Here is a 16,443-nt window from a genome sequence, read left to right as displayed (position 1 = left end):
GGAGTCAAAACCATGCGGTTACATGGGGCGATGCTGGTCAAGTAGAGCAGCCGTGGGGTACTCATTAGCCGCGCGACCCTGAATATACGAACTCTAACGGCACGTAGAAGGCTGGGACTGAGTCCATCACTTGAATAGTCGTATGAGTGCTGCACAGCGAGGTGACTCAACAGGAACATCCTTGTCCATATTGAACGTTGCTCTTCAAGCCCAGTGAGGATTCGCTCGCAAGTATTGCCGCACAGGTCCCAACAGTGCCTTGTCCCTTGACACTCAGGGACAGTTCCTATCCTTGACTACATTCAAACTGAATCCCAAGCATCCCACACCATGGTCGACGGCCAAGGTGTTGCATAACGCAGGGTAGGCAACTTTCCCCACAGCCACCCTAGACCATCACTACCGGACGGACCGCCGGATCGACAGGCGGCCCGGCCCTTTAGCGTCAGGGGAGACAGCCTCACCCAATTGTCGGACGACCGATCACATCCTTCCTTCAACCCCATTCCTGTAAGCTCCCCATTCCTCCAAGCCTCAGCTCGGCCGAATTTTTTCGTCGTGGAAAGAACTTAGAGCGCCAGTTGACCAGGGCATCGGTGTTGGCGTCTTTACAGTTGCCATCTCCCGCGCCAGCACGCCAGCGAACCAACACGACAGCACGCCATCCACTGTAAGAAACAACCTCAGCAGCCACCACGCAAGGCCGCCAACCGCCATGGGCTCGTCGGATATCCCCCCGCCGTCCGCGCCGACATGGCTCGTCCCCGCGTCGACGGTGCTGCTCGGCTCGGGCATCGTGTGCTGGCTCGCCTGCTACGTGCTCATGACGCGCCGCTCGCTGGCCACGCACGCGACGCCCATCCCCCTCGTCCCGCTCGGCATCAACCTCGCGTGGGAGGTCGTCTACGCGCTCTACGTGACCGAGGCCCCTCTGGAGCTGGCCGGCTTCGCCATGTGGCTGGCTTTTGACGTGCCCGTGCTCTACGCCACGCTGAAGACGGCGCCCCGGTCCTTCGCGTCCACCCCGCTGGTCGCACGCAACGCCGGCAAGCTGCTCGCCGTCGTCTTCGTCTTCGGCCTCGCCAGCAACGCGCTCTTCGCCTGGTGGTGGCTCGCCGAGCCGCATCGCGGCCACGGGCTCAAATGGGGCAAGGTTTGGAACGGCCTCGAGGCCCGCGACACGACGGAGCTCGCCTGGTGGTCGGCTGGCGCCGCGCAAATGGCCATGAGCGTCGGCGCGCTGGCGATGCTGATCCAGCGTGGCCACTCTGGGGGCCAGAGTTATGCAATCTGGTGAGTCCCTCCCGTTGTCCCGATATCTCGATATTCAATCCCGGCCCCCTCATTCCACTGTTCGAATTCGGGGAGGGGTGTGCCTTCAACTCGCGGCGGGCCGCGGACAGCATCCGGCAGTCCGAAATGCCTGTGTCCCCGTGCCTCTGGCTCAGTACGGAGCATCCGAGTGGAGATGACGGACCCGACCGGACGGTTCTCATGCCGCCCACTCGGCCCGTCTCTCAGCAAAAAAAAGTGCTGCACAATGTTGCCTCTTTGACGCCAATAAACACCCCTCCGCGCGTTGTTCGGGACCAGAACTGATTCTTCCTTCCCGAGCAGGCTGTGTCGATTCGCCGGAACGCAGTTGGGCCTCCCCGGGACATGCTTCCTGCTCTGGTGGTACTGGCCAGAAGCCCACGGCTTCGTCTGGCACCCGCTCTCCATCATCATTGTGGGCACGTCCATGGCCTGCGATGTGGCGTACCCCTTCGTCCTGGCGCATGTGCGCAAGACGGAGAGGGTGCTGCCTGACGGGACCGTTGTCGCCGGGGACGTTGACGTTGCAGTAGCCGACAGGAATGGGGCTCGCCACAAGAAGCGAAATTGAGGAAGCCGTTTTTAGACAGACCCTGTTTCTTCCGGAAAATATCGACAAGTCTGCAAATGTCGATACTGATCCTCGTTCAGCTCAGCCCTGGACCGTGAGAGAGTTCACCCCTCGTGGGCAGTGCGTCGCCCTCGACATGAACCCCCCCTGGACCTACGCGCTGCGACCCGCCTCACCCCCCCTTGCGAACGGATCCCTCTCTTCAGCTTGTCGTTCCCGTTGGCCCACGCCCGGCAGCAGACTCATGGCATTCGAGATTACGATTCGATCGCAAGCGCCATGCCACGACGATTAAGATCGCAGTTGGGCCTCGCCCATCAATCAACTTGACAGCCCGCAGGGGGCGCACGCGCAGCCACCTGCAGCCTCTCCACGTGTGCGACGTCCAATTGCCCATCGAGATTGACAAGAGGCATGTCGCACTGAGACAGGGCCGGCGGGGATGCAGACGAGGTATCCCTTTCTCTGGATGGGGCTCTTTGCCTGCGAAGCACCTGACCGTCCCCTTCCAACAGGCCAAGACCCAAGGGTGGCACGGGTTGGGACGGCTCGTTGCCTGCGCTCTGGCTGTCGGGACCGAGCCGGGCACCGGCGGCAGGGGAGCCAAGAGGAGGAATGCAACATTGTTTCCGTCCTGTCGCGGGTTGACGATGTTGCTGGCCTGCATGATGTTATCTTCGTACACCAACTCTACCACATCATCGATCTCTATTCTTGTCGGACCACTTGCGTCTGGTGGCTTGTAATACGACGGCAGTGTGACGGTGACGGGGCCACAAGCCTCTCCCGAGGCGCGACGATCATCTTTAAAGGCTTCAACGGCTCGTTGCCGCGAGCGAGTGGCTGGCTCTCCAGGGACTAGATCGAGCCGTGCGCGAGGGCATGGTCCTCTGTGCAACGGTGCAACCTAGGCTAATTTGCCTGCGCGTGGTGTCTGAGCCGCATGACGAACGCGCCCATCCCTTCAAAAACGCCGACGCGGAGATTCGCTTAGAGAGTCCAGGCCTTGCATCGCAGCGTTGTGAGATCTGACGGCACTGCAAGGCAGGTCGATACATTTTAAGCTTCCTGTCGCGTATGGACCGGAACCTGCCGTTGTCCCCTTCCAGGCATTGCCAACAGCGAGTGCGGCCGAAAATGGACACCGACGAACCGTCAGACGTTCATGTTGGGTCTACGGGGTCCCTTGCAAAGGGTCTCGGTTCCGAGGCAGTCTGCAACGGGGTGGCCAACGTCTCGAGACCGAGGGGCGAAGGGTGTCCTCTTCCGTGCTTCCGTTATGCCCTCGTCGCCCTTGCCGACTGGCACTGCCGAGACGGTCAGGACTCAGGACGGTTGACAGTGTTGGCAACGGCGTTGGAACGCCGCCCGTTATGGCGAAGAGGGCTGTGTACTGCACAGTAGGAGCACTGCATGTGCAATGTGCGGCCGCTAGGCAACGCGGCGAGTGAGTGGGCGAGCCTGTGCATGGAGGCTGTTGGTGGCAGCGGGTTCCCACGTTGATGATCACCGCGGCCCCCGTCTCGGCTCTCGCTCGAACAGGGAGTGCGGAGTTTTGCCCATGGCGACTGGGACGAAAGAAGCTGGGTATTTTGGCGCCGGCACAGCAAGCCCCCAGGGATAGCAACACCCAATGCGGCAAGAAAATGTGATGTGCGAAGAGGGATTGAACCAACGCCCAACCCAGGGGGGACCGGCCAGGACTGTCACCTGACGGACAGTGGATGCAAGCCAACTGATGTCCTCAACTTTGCTCCGTAGTCGGACTCAGTTCCAAACGGTGGGGACCCTTACGGCCACCGCGGCCCGTGCTGCCACTCCCCTCTTGATCCGGAAAGGGGTCCAGTTGAGTTGAGGGCTCTCAAGGGCCCGGGGAGGGGGGTTTGTTGTGTCAGTCTGTTGGTGGAAGGGGCATTACCCCAGGGCGTCTGGAGCGACGAGGGTCTCGCGTGCTCTGTATGCGGGTGCAAGTCGTGGAGAAAGCCGCCATCGACGCCTTGTCCCCTGCGGAAGTGGATACACACTGTCAAGCTATCTCGTGGTGTGGCTGGGCCTAATAAATATTTTTCTCTTTTAGATTTCCTTTGGCCTTCCAAATCACGACGTGGCTTGTCCTGTGTCACGACGCAAAGGAACATGGCAAGCCCGGGGTCTCATGGGATGGCGCCATCGTTGGCTGTTCCAGTGTGTGCTTTTGGGGAGATGACGCGCGCCGGGACCTCGGACAGGGTAAGAGCACGCATGCCCTGACTGGACTGGGGTGGCGGACTGCGATTCCGTCGTTCGGATGAATATTTTAGTGTTTGATAATGTGCGCCCAGGAGATGCACATTGTCGGGGTGTGTCCGCCAGATAGCAGAGCCCGTGATGTCAAAACGGGATGCAGATTCAGGTCGGTGTTAAGATTGAAGGATCGGCGTGTGGTGCCGCTGGATTGGGCGGTGCAGTGCAGAGTTCGAGTATTTGCAATTATTTTTGCTTTTGCATCGGAGATGGATGGCAAACACGCAGCTGCAGGTTTCTGCATTGTCGATCAGTGCATTGTTGGTTCGTCCAGCGTCGGTACAACAATAGGTAGTATTCACCCGACTATACGAGATGTGCACTGTACATACGGCCCAAGCTACATGTACGGATAGGGTTGAAGAGGGTTGAAGCTCATCAATGTCACTCCTCCCACCGTGCGTCTGCCGCCTAGGTGCACTTTGCGACATTGGCGTCGAACGAATAGGCGCATTCGCTACTCTTGCGGGTGCACTGCAGGACTATGTAAGTGAACGACCCATCTTGCAGTGTGAAATCGGTATTCGCCCAGAGGTGGTATGTACTCACTGGATTGTTGTGAGTGCAGGGGTGTATATTCCGTCCCATAACCCTCGACTTGAAAGTGCAAGTGTTTCTGCCTGGATCACACGTCTGTAAACACGCCCAATCAGCATGGTCGTCTGCAACGGATGCCAAGTCCGAGTAAACGTACGCCCTTGACCTCGTAAACCCGCGTCGACTGCGAAGCTAAAGTGTTGTCGGCCATCACCGTCAGGCCAAAGGCGATGATCACCAGAGTAAGGAGTCGCTTCATGGCAACATTGAATGTCTCCGTTTCAGAGTGACCATAGATGAAGAAGTTTTTCGCGCAACTGACGCGGCTCCTTTCGTTTTTGCCCACCCGTGACGTGTCCGCGCGCGTTCTTATAAGTGTGAAGTCATGTAAGTGGCCTGAGCGTGTCACAAGAGTCTGAAATGAGACTGAAACCCTGATATAGAGCGAGTGTAACCCACGGGTGCCCGTGCAGTGAGTGCCACAGACGATCACCCATTAGCCACAGACGATACATAGCTTTGCCCTGGTGAAGCCTAGAAAGTAAGCCACTTGCAGCTGCGCGATTCATCAAATGCTGCGACACAAGAGCGCAACGACCAGACAGCTTCGGTTCATTCTGCTCAGCAGCTTCCAGGTTCTTGTTTCCTTAGAACTTAGATTTGGCACATATCGATTCTGTTACAACGCGTTGAGATGACACGTTGATGGCTCATTTAATAATGATCAACGCCGCATATAGGCCGCTTTCTGAACTACATGTAGGTATTTGTGCAAGGACCCTTTTTGCCGCGAGGGACAACAGCTTTACAAATGGGTCACGGCAATGTTTTGCAACTCAGAGTTCAGCACGGAACCTTGCCTAGAGAGGACCGGGGACGATTGCTATAACACGAGGATGAGTTCAGACTACAATCATGCTGCGAATCTTGAAGGCTGAGAGAGAGAGATACAAAGCACGGTTGGCAGCCGGCAGAGAATACGAAGTATTGCCAACCTCATGCACCGGGGTTGCATTCAAAGAGGAGCCAATTCTAGTCTCCCACTTTTGTGATGCGGAAAGGCGCTCGGACGCGTCCAACTGCCGTGCCAGCGTTGCACCAAGCGCCAGAGCTTCCTCCGGCTGCGCCGGGATGAGCTCACTTCATATCCACAGTCAAGGCACATTATCAGATAATCAAAGTACCGCTCAATGCATACCACATGAATATTGCACAGCAATCGGATGCAAGCTCTCGGCGCCCGCACGCGTTGCAAACGTCCATCCAGTCCCGGCAAGGACGGATAGGGAGAACGGACCAGCGCAGACGCGCGTCAACCCACATGCTGTTAGTTACGAACCGTTGCATTTGAAACACCACCGCCCTCTGCCTACATACATACGAGCATGCAGACGACACATCTTTACGGCCAGTCGTCAGGCCACCACTCGGTCAGGTCATTTTTCCTGCCACGTGTTTGTAGCTGTTTGTCATCCCCGGCTCCCCAACAAGGTCGCGGCGCGTGTTGGTCAGGGACCGGGATGATGCCTTGCAGCAGGGATCGACAGGATTCAACGCTTTTTTGTCTGACATGCCCACATCAAGGGTCCAGTCCAGTCCAGTCCGGTCTATTTGACGGGCCAGACCGCCGCACCAACATCGTTGACGTTGAGGTGGCATTCAATCTGTCGCCCGCATGCGGTTGGCGGCTCCAGTCGGGGAGAGGGGGAGGCAGGGGAAGACGAGTTCTGATAATGCCCAAAGAGGCACGGATGTCGGTGCACTGTCGTTGCCTGAGGAGCGGGAAGTGCGTCGAGTGGATTGTCGCATCGAGCGACTCCGCCCCGGTGAAGCGATGTAGTCCCGTCATGCAGTCTATAACTCTATATGTCAATTCTCGCAAACTGAAGCATGCGGTTCCTGAGTATGCACAAAGCGGAGGCTTCCGTAACACACCATCCACTGGCGAAACCGCGGATGGTGTGCAATGCTGGCGGTTGAGGGTCGGGCGTTGAGCCGCCTACAGCCGAGCTCATCGTATTCCTGCAAGTGAATAAGCAGCGTGCAGCGCCAACAGCAACGAGCTTATCCGCGATCAAATAGAGTTTCTCGTTAGGCGAGAGACTGCCCCGTGCAGTCGATAGTGCGGCCCAGTGGGCGGTGCCCAAAGCTGTATCTGTATGGCCATACAGTATCAGCAGGGCCTTGGATACAACTCTCTTCTTGGGCTCGTGGAGAGACGGGCGCTGCGCGTTTCAGCAGTGCAGCACAGCAAACAAGATACCGACAGGCCAAAGCCATGCACAGCCAGCGATGATGAATGACAGCGGGCGTGTGGTGCAAGCGGCCGTCGTTCAGGCACCGGACGCAAGGTCGGCTTGAGCGGGCGGCTCATCGACGAGCAACGCGCACTGTTCTTGGAGTGCCGACAACGTGGCCCCTCCGCCGCAACTCCCGATGCTGCGACAGAATGTGATCGGGACCTGCCGACATGGACGACTGTGATGTGTCGCATGCGCATGACACGCAGGCACCTGCAATCACGAGCCTGAGGACATGGAGTAAAGCCTCAACGGCTCGCCCCTTTCTGGTCCAGGGTTGGGCTGCTCATCCCCTGCGAAAGATGCCGCTTGCCCATGCAAGCTGGCAATACTGCGAGGAACCTAGACACACGGATATTAGTAGAAGCAAGGCCGTGATGAGTTTGGTGGGAGTAACCCCGGCAGTAGACTGACAAGCCCCTTTCTAAACGGTCGGGGAACATTCCACGCTCCGTAAGGGACGGTCAAACGGCCCACGCGCAGCAAAAGGCCGAGCCGTTGGCTATTTGTACGTACGGCTGTTGGACACCGCAGCAGCAAGCATTGACGCCGTTGGACTAATTGTGCATAAAGTGCTGTCGTGGGGGAGGGTTGGTGCCCAACATCAAATGCCTGTTGATGCAGTCGACTTACACCGCACCACCGCCAACGGGCTCGACAACTGCACCGCCATTTATTAATTACCGCCTGCATTCACACGGGCGAATCTCAGTTCGCAGGACCATATGTGCATACACACAGCGAGACTAGACTCTGCTATAGCGATATCAGATGCTTTAGCACCTCGATACCGGCCATGTTTCCTCCCTGGCGTGTCTGAATGACTGCCAAAAGAAAGTTCATGTCCAGCAGACCGGCACTAAAATAGCGACGACATCATCCCTAACGACAGCCGCGCACTAAGACCACTAACGTTAGCACCTCCGCAGCTGCCCAGCATCCCAGCCCGTCGAATCTGTTCCCCCCCGCCCCCGGATTCGCAGCTCGGTGAGCCCCCTGGTGAACCGTGTGAGCTGTGTGAGAACTCTGTTCATTCCCCAGTTCACCACCCCAGACGCCCCCCTCCCCCCTTCCCGCCCTGATGGCGTCGCTTCAGCTGGGGCGCCTCCGGGACGGGGTGGGGAACTGGGGGATCATCGCCGGTCCCTCGGTGTTGGTGGTCGCATCGGCTCCGTGGCGGCGGACGGACGGGGGGATGGAGGGGAAGTTGTAATATGATAGTAAGCAGATGACAGAGAAACGGTTGGCATTCCTCAAACCAGTACATCTACACCACCACCACCACAACCTCCTCCTCCCTCCCCCTTCATCACTCAGCACATCCAGCCCCTGGCGGCCTTCCCGACCAGACGGGCCCATCAGGGTGCAAGCGTAGTTGTCTCTTCCCACTCCAGCGCGCGCAAAACACCACCCGTCGTTTCTTCTTTGGTGCCTTTTGCCAGGCGGCCTCACATGGCCGCCGCCGCTGCAGGCCCTCTGCCTCTCCGCCTCTGTCAGTACGTGCATATGCACGTCTATCTGGCCGCAGCGAGTCCCCACGCGGTTTCCAGCTGGACAGCGTCGTCTGGTGCCTTGCTGTCACAAGCCTTCAATCCCTTTGGTCCATTCGTCGCCCCCCGTTCGCTGCAACCCGCCTGGGAACTTCCTTGTCGTCCAGCTCGCGTCTGCTCCGATCCAGCAATGGCAAAAAGGGAAGCAGAAGCAAAAGCAACGCTCGCAGCCCCCCTCGCGACCCAACGTCCGGGCATTTGGGACGGGCCTGCAGAAAGCATGACACCATGTTTCGCGCTCGACCACGTAGTGATTGCATACAGACCTGCGTTGCGGCGTTCCCCCTGGTGAGTGAGGCTCGCAGCAAGATGCATCGTCTCAATATAGGATCATCCCGCCCGCGGGCGAAGCAAGGAAGAAGGGGGGGTGCGGCGCGGAGCGGCCCCTCCGATCATGATGCATCCTGCCGGGCCGCGACATCTCAAAACCTAGCCCCAGAAACTCGCCGATACGATGCGCCGCGCCGCGTTGGGGTGGCGGGATCGAAGGACGCGCTGCCGCCCGCCGTGCCTTGGCTCTTGCCTCTGCTCCGAATAGCCGGGACGCATGTTGGATGCTGGGTGCATCATCGGCCCATGGCCACGCACACGCACGCTCGCTGGTGTTACACACACACACACACACACACACCCGGGCAGCATCGTGTCTTGCGCCATGTACCCGCGTGTAATCGCCCTGCGTGCCTGGCGGTGGTGCCATCGGCTCATCTCGCCCGTCACACCAAAACGCCGCATCTCAGTGCATTGCAACGGCCCTGGCCGCCCGTCCGCCCGTTCGTCGCTTCGAGAAGCCGCCGCACGGCAGCGTCACGCTCGAGGCAAGACTTGCAAGGGACGCGAGAAATACGACAACACGCCGGGACGACGGCAGTCCGAGGGACTTCAAAGACACGGCGGCGCAGGGGCAAGGTTGCGAGGAAGGGGTCGCGCCCGTTGCGGGCGTGACGCAGCGACGTGGCGTATTGCTGTCGCGACGGGCCATCATCGGTCGCCCGCCCATGTACGAAGTATGCTGCTGCGTCGCCGCGCCGTTGGACATGAGCACGCATGTAATTGCATCGCGATTCCTTTTCCAAGGGGCCTATGTTTGGGTTCCTGCGGGTGCGGCTCGATGGCTGGCCGGCCGCTTCTCTAGCCTGCGTCCGCCAGGGCGCTTAAAAGTCAGTAATGTAATCATACGCACCCAGGACGAGCAGCGAGGGCCGACACTTGTCGGGGAGAGGAGAGACGACAAGGCCAACAAGACAAACGGGGCAGAAAAGCGAGAGCCGCCCGGCCAGGGGGTGACAGTGGTCCTGGTGCACGCGGAGGCCCGCCGCCGTCTGAGTTGCTTGCCCCTCGCTTAAGTCCGACGACAAGCGCTGGCCACCTTCTGGAAGGTCAGGATAGAAGGTTGACGGAAGCACTGCCGCGTTGCGCGGTTGGAGCGCGACCAACAGTTTGATGCTGGGTGGCCTGATTGTTGCTGGCTGGCCGGCTGGCACATTGTGGGAAGCAACACCGGAGGGCTCTCTGTCAACGCAAAACACACGCCCGCAACGATGACAACAGCGCTGGGCCCAACACTGTCGAGCCAGACAGGGCCAGCCTGAAAGGGCTGCGCAGCGCCAGCAGAAGCGCCGGACCAACACTCTCGCCGGGCGCCGGCCCCCCCTGCGCGCCCGCCGCTGGGCAGGCAGATCAAACAAAGCACAAGGCGGTGGCTGCAGTAGCGTGGAGAACGCAAGGCACAGTCATCAGCAGCCCTTCCCGCCTTGTGGGTGGTGCCAAGCAGTGGCCCGGCCCTGTCCGTCCTTTTCTGTCGTCTGTTGATTAATATTCAACACGGCCAGACATTGACGCACGCCAAGGACAAGAACCGCACGTACGCTTCTGAGCACCGTGACCGCGCCCTACGATGGCTAACTTTGATCCTCATGATGAGGAAAAGCAGCCAAGACGGGAAATCCCCATTCTGTTTCCCGTGCTGCTGGACCTCTGCGCTCTCTTGGCACCGGACCAGAGACTCGGGGCAGCACAGGCAGGCCACCCTGGAATCGCATGTATTCAGGATCCCAGCGCTGAACTACCGTGAGACACGAGAGCGGTGCAAAAGCAAACAACGCGGGGGGGCTGTTACCAGACCGCAACGGCGGCGCCCGTTTCCCCAGGCTTTCAGGGTATTGACCGTTTTCCTTTGTGTAAATAAATCAGGGCGAGACCGTCCCAGCCCTGGGGTTCTGGTGTTTCCTGGGCCGGTGTGCTCCCAGGGTCTGGTTGCTGTCTGGTGTCCTGGCGGTCTGGCTCGATTGTCTCAAGGGGTGTCGCTCCGCTGGCCACTGTGCTGGGTCGGAGTTCGATCCCTGGGATGAGCTTGTTGGCAACGGCGTATCTTCGATGGAACATTCTTCGGTCGGTGATGGATGGATGGATGGATGGAGGAGACGGTTGGCGATGGCACAGAATTGACTGACAGCTCCGAGGACCTCACTCTCCCCTCCACCCCCCCCCCCCCCCCCCGGGGGCGGCCGCACCCAACCCAGTCTCATCATTCATTTGCATTTTGCATGGCTACTCGCGTGTGCCTGTCTGTGTGGTGCTTAGTAGTCATCGACCTCCTACCGGCCAGCCATCCACGGGCGCCGCCCGACCAACACGAGGTCAAGAAGCCCTGCCAAGAACGCTGACGACGACTGGACGACGAGTCGACGACATAACAGCTTTCTAGCCCGAACACAGCAAGGCGAAGCGAAAAGCGTGGGGCCAACAGGTAAAGAGCCATCTACAGGCTACAGGGCCTAAACCAGTAGATGAGGACACAAAAAAGAGACGTATAACCCTCGACGCTGAAATAGACACGGAGGGTGCCGAGCCCGCCGGTGACCGACGGGTGTCGAATACACGGCGCCATTCGACGTCTCTGATGGGCTGTATGAAATGATAGGGTATCCAACGGCTTCTGGATGTCGTTTCGCCGGCCCACGCAGCCCGCCCGCTTCCGCGCCGTGACGAACGCACACCCTTCTCCCCATGGCATGGCATGATCTCTTCGAAACGGGCTAATAACAATTGCAAACTTTTTTTACCCTCGGAGTCTCTTCGCTGGGTTTTCTGGCTGGCCCCCAAGGAGCGAGCCCAACTCGGTGAGGCCTGTTTGAACGGTGAATGCATGTATGTATCCATGCATGCACACATTCCCTCCTGCATGCGCGCGCGTCTGCAAATTTTTTGCTTGTCCTCCTCTAAGTTCCGGGGCTCCTCGCCAGGTTAGGCAGTAGAACACCACTTGTGGACGGAAGGCGGCGCTGTTGTCCCCCTCCGGATTGTTGTCCCCCCCTGTTGGTGGTGCTGGTGATGGCGGTTCCAGCAAGCAAAAAGTCGCAGCAGTCACAGTTGCACAAGCGCCCTTTTCCCGTACATAGTTACCCATTACCTTAGCACACGTATGCACCGGGGGGTTTAGAGGTCGCAATTGGCAAAGCAGCAACCGATTGCCTATTACTATTCTGGCCATGTTGCCGGCGCTGCCACCCCCGTTTTGGGCAAGAGTCCAGGCCCGGGTCTCACTTACATCGCCATCGCATCTCGATCCGCCTGTCCGCTCGCACGCAACCCGCGCCGCGCCGCCGCCGCCGGCAGACACACGGGCCACAGCATGGCGGAGGACGGGGGTTTGTAGTGGTGGCACACTGATGGTGGTGGTGGTGGTGGTGGTGGTGGTAAGAGTGGAAGGTAGTGGGAGACTAACACCGATCCCCGGCCGCGGCGGAGGGAGGCGGAGGCGGCACTAAGACCAGCGGTAACGTCAAAACCAGCAGCCTTGTTAATGTCTGTGTGCGTAAACGTGCATGTACTTTGCATCTCGGTCAAGATGGCATCGGAAACGTGGTACTCCCTCTGTAAGAGCGACAAGGGCATGGTAGGGCAGGGTACGCAGGGGAAGGGAACAGACGACGGGAGCGAGATGGCCAGTTTCGTCCGTTAGACCGTTTTGCCTTGCCTGTCTGCGGCAATCTGAGTAATGAGGACGAGACAGACTATCCATCAGTCCCTTTTTTTTCGTTTTCTGATATCAACTGTCAAATTTCAGTTGCGCCGACCGCGAACCCGGGCGTCAACTGGCGACTGCACGTCAAAGGGCCCGCCTGGGTTGACGAACGGACGGACGGACGCATTCCACAAACCTTCGACCGCGAACCAGGGAGGGCCCGGGCCTGGGCCCAGGAGGGTTCCTTGTCAGCTTGGCAGGGTGCCTTGCTCGCTGATGCTGCCACGACGACAGAGCAGCTCAGGGCTGCTCGAGGGAGACGAAACAAGGTCGTGCCGCCAGCGGTTCGCTCTGTGATACCCCAGCGTGCTGCTTGGTGCGAGCCGCCGTCCCCTGTCCCGGCAGCCGGTGTCGCCAGCCACAATGGGTCTCATGCAGCTCGGATGCGTCGCCGCGCCAGGAGGGCCCGTCTTCGGGTCTGCCCGTGGATGTCGGTTATTATGGGGGTCTGTCATTGGCATCGATTCCTCGGAGCGGCTCTAGAGTGAAAATGCCATTTCCATTTGTACGCCGTCGTCCTCAAAGGGACCTGGTATTCTAAAAAGGGTAGTACAAGCAAATACACCGTCCAAGAGAAGTCGCCAAACTGCCGGGGCCGCTCCCAGTACAGGCCAGGTTCGCACCCAAATAAGAGCCCCGTCTTCCAATGTAGGTAGGTATCCAGTCCAGTCCAGTCCATGCCGTTCCGTTCCGTAAAACGTCCATCGCTATGTGTGCCCAGAAAAACCACAATATGCCGCGCTAAATGAGGAGGAAAACAGAAACGACGCTCGTTGTTTTGATATCCCGCCATGTCTTTTGGTTGCCGTCACAGTCCCGTCACGTCCCGGGCGCCTCGTGCGCCCCCTTCTGCGGTGCGTGGTGCGCTGCGCTCTGTGCCCGGTTGGTGCTGCTCTGCAGTCGTGTCGCCCCCGCATCTGTCGACGTCCATGCCGGACCAACTCGCAACCACCACACAACAGGAGGAGACGGGCGGGCGGCGGTGGAGCCAACAATGCAACGCTGCACAGCTGCCGCCCAGATGATGCGGAGGCCCAAGGCGCGATTCGCCGCTGCTTGGTCGCACAGCTACGGCCCGCCGGTCGAGTCGTCAGGCGCGCGGTGCTGGCGGCGCTGCTGCGAGCGGCGGACCGGCCCAGCGCCAGCTGACCACAGTCACCACACTCTCCCGCTGCCCTAGGCCGCCAGCTGGCACCCAACGGGGTGGGACAGCTCACCGAGCCGAGATGTGGTACGGGTACGGCGTCATCCTGGGTTGCGGCGGCCGTATCAGCTTCGCCCACGGGTGGTTGCTCGGTTGCTGTCGTTCGCGGCAGGCGGCTATAGGACGCCCGTCAGTACATCAGTACGCATGCAGGTGCCAGAGGGTCGAAATGAAGGGCCCGCGGTGGCGCCCCAGATGCAATCATCACTTACAGCAGATGTCGTTACCCCTGCCGGTCGACGTCAGTATGTCGTTGTACAATGTGATGGGGGTTGGGCACCGCACCGCCCGCGCGGCAGCCCGGACTTGCACTCACCAGTATTGCTTGCTGACCACCGTGGGCGGACACCTCCTCTCTGTCTCGATGTACTTGGAGCACCATGACTCGACCAGGTGGTAATGGTGCTGGCAACTCAGCTCCTTCTGCACAAGATGTCGTTGAGTTAGCCTATGCTTCGGCCTGCCGGACGTCGACCCGGTGATGGGACCACGAAGAGGGTTGCACGCACATAGATGTAGTTGCACATGGTGGCGGCTGTAAGAGGGACCCGTCGTCCAGAGGAAGAGGTGTTGAAAGTAGACCGGGCAGACGAGGCGGATGTCCGATGGTCGAATACGAAAACCAGGAGGGTGATGATGAGTTGGCGTCGAGGCCAAGTCTGGTGGCAGAGGCCGACGTCGACGGCTTATAAGGCCCTGAGGGTTGGTGAAGCAGATGGCCAGGCCGAGTAGTGCGAGTGACGCTGATCGGGGATGGCACCACGTCAGGAATGAGAATGACTTGGTTCAGCCAACAAGAACACCGAGGACTGCTTGATCGGATCGTGTTGTCGCAAGTGCCTGGGAGGAGCGTGGCCGTAGTATTTATCAGAGATCGGGAGTTCTGCACCGTGGCTGGTAGTTCGGCTTCGTGGGGAGACTTCGATGTCGAGCACGTCCCGCTCTTCTTATGAACGAGCAACCCGTTTTGCCATGAGGGCCCAGGGCCACCCCCCCTGGCCGGTGGATGCCGGGCATGGGTGGGTGGGCGTGTGAGGGTGCGAAGTAGCTTCGCAAACTTGCCCTCTCTCCATCGAGCAAAGCCGAGACGAAGAGCGTCACTGACTCTTCTGGAGCGCGCCAACGCCTCCCTGGCGCGAGGGCCGCAACGAGAACTTGAACGGGGGGGGGGGGGGGGGGGGGGGGGGTGAGAGAGGTGCGGGTGCGGCAGGGAGGGGGTTGTGGGAGAAGGGGGGGGACAGCCAAAGGGTTTTGGCCCCGGGGGGGGAGTGTCCTCGAGGTCCTGAACAAAGCGCATGGCCACTGGCAGTGGAGTGCTGGGGGGGCATTGGGGGGTGGCCATGGTGGCGTACGGGCGCCGCTCTCGCCGGCGTCGGGTATTAGCAGGTGGGTTGGGGGCTGTGAGACCCAGGCGTGCCACCAAGGACGGGCAGCACTCGGCGCTCGGGCAGGGCGTGCGCCAGGCCGTGGACGAGACCACCTCGTTAAGGCGATATTGCACGTCGGGTCGGCCTGCACGGGCATTGCATTTGGGAACGGTGTAGTAGGCATGTAGTCAGCGGGCCTCCAGGTGCAGAACGCCCAGAGACGTGCAGTGCAGTGCGCACTACGGCAGCACAGAGGCACCGGTTTGTCGGGCGTCGTCCAGCCATCCAGACACGAACATCTTTGCCGATGCTGCTGGCGACTCTGCGTCTAGGTACAGCGTAGCACCACCGCCAGGCGCCCATCGATGCCCGGCACGCTCAATACGCGGATCGACTGGATTCATCATTCAACACGGCAATGTTCCGTTCACCCGACTGAAAGTCTGAAACCACCTTGCCCTCTACATGAACCGCGAGGAATATCCGAATGTTCGTCGCCTCGAGGCGGTCCGAGCAACCTTCATTCGACCAAAAGGTTCCTCGTCCCAGCTTTCGAGACCAGCGTCGCATCCAATGTAGGGTCTCATTCCGACCGCTACGAATTGCCGGCCGGCTGGGGGAAAATAGCCCTGGGCGCCCGTGATGGCACATCCCCCACCCAGTCACGGGATGCCTCTCCCTCTTTCAACTTCGATCAGGCCATTCTGAAGCACGCCGAGATTCCGAAGAGACGACTAGCCACATCCGTTGCTGACCTCGACGGCCTGGAGGCCACTGCCGAATGCCTACTATCGATCCCCTTTGGCCAGGGGCTGCCCCGATCAGGGAGCGGAACGGGTACCCTCCCAGGGTGGATGCCTAGACTTTCGGAAGCATAGACAGACTAGGCAACGAGCGGCCATGAGTGAGGGCCTCTTGGGCCTCCTTGGGTCTCCCTGAAGAAGACGACGATGGGAATGAATCATGAGGTGGCATGGCGGTGGATGGTGGATGGTGGATGTCGTCGTTGGGCAGCCACGGGTATGATTCTCCCACACACACACATGTGTGCCTTCCCCACGTCTGATCGGGTCAAGGAACTCGAAGCAGCCAAAGTCTCCGCGCGGTACGAGGAACGGCCTGGTCTCGTCAGCTTCGCAGGGTTTGCAAGGCGTCGGTCTACTACACAAGTACAAAGTACCTGGCTGGGCCATGGACGATGGAAACGGCGCCGCCCTCCGTGCCTTCCAATCTGAAGTTCCGAACCTGACTGAGATGGTAGGCATGCTCGGCTGCCGGGTGGCTGCTACG

At 59.7% G+C, this 16,443-nt stretch overlaps 2 protein-coding genes across 2 annotated transcripts; one reads left to right on the top strand and one right to left on the bottom strand.

Moving 5' to 3' along the window:
• Positions 1 to 715: 715 nt before the first annotated feature.
• On the top strand, positions 716 to 1,885 carry PLICBS_007513 (uncharacterized protein; the record flags this gene model as incomplete). Its single annotated transcript, XM_018320952.2, has 2 exons — positions 716 to 1,293; positions 1,618 to 1,885. The coding sequence occupies 2 exons, from the start codon at positions 716 to 718 to the stop codon at positions 1,883 to 1,885; spliced, it is 846 nt and encodes a 281-aa protein (XP_018180849.2).
• An 11,910-nt stretch (positions 1,886 to 13,795) lies between these two features.
• PLICBS_007512 (uncharacterized protein) lies at positions 13,796 to 14,313 on the bottom strand (the record flags this gene model as incomplete). Its single annotated transcript, XM_065601191.1, has 4 exons — positions 13,796 to 13,902; positions 13,999 to 14,015; positions 14,103 to 14,209; positions 14,296 to 14,313. 4 exons carry the CDS (start codon positions 14,311 to 14,313, stop codon positions 13,796 to 13,798), a joined length of 249 nt encoding a protein of 82 aa, XP_065457263.1.
• Positions 14,314 to 16,443: the final 2,130 nt, after the last annotated feature.

The sequence above is a fragment of the Purpureocillium lilacinum genome (genome assembly GCF_023168085.1).
Source record: "Purpureocillium lilacinum CBS 284.36 DNA, scaffold_5, whole genome shotgun sequence".
Taxonomy (NCBI): domain Eukaryota; kingdom Fungi; phylum Ascomycota; class Sordariomycetes; order Hypocreales; family Ophiocordycipitaceae; genus Purpureocillium; species Purpureocillium lilacinum.
The sequence above is the reverse complement of the archived record's forward strand: the minus strand, read 5'-3'. Positions and strand labels throughout refer to the sequence as shown.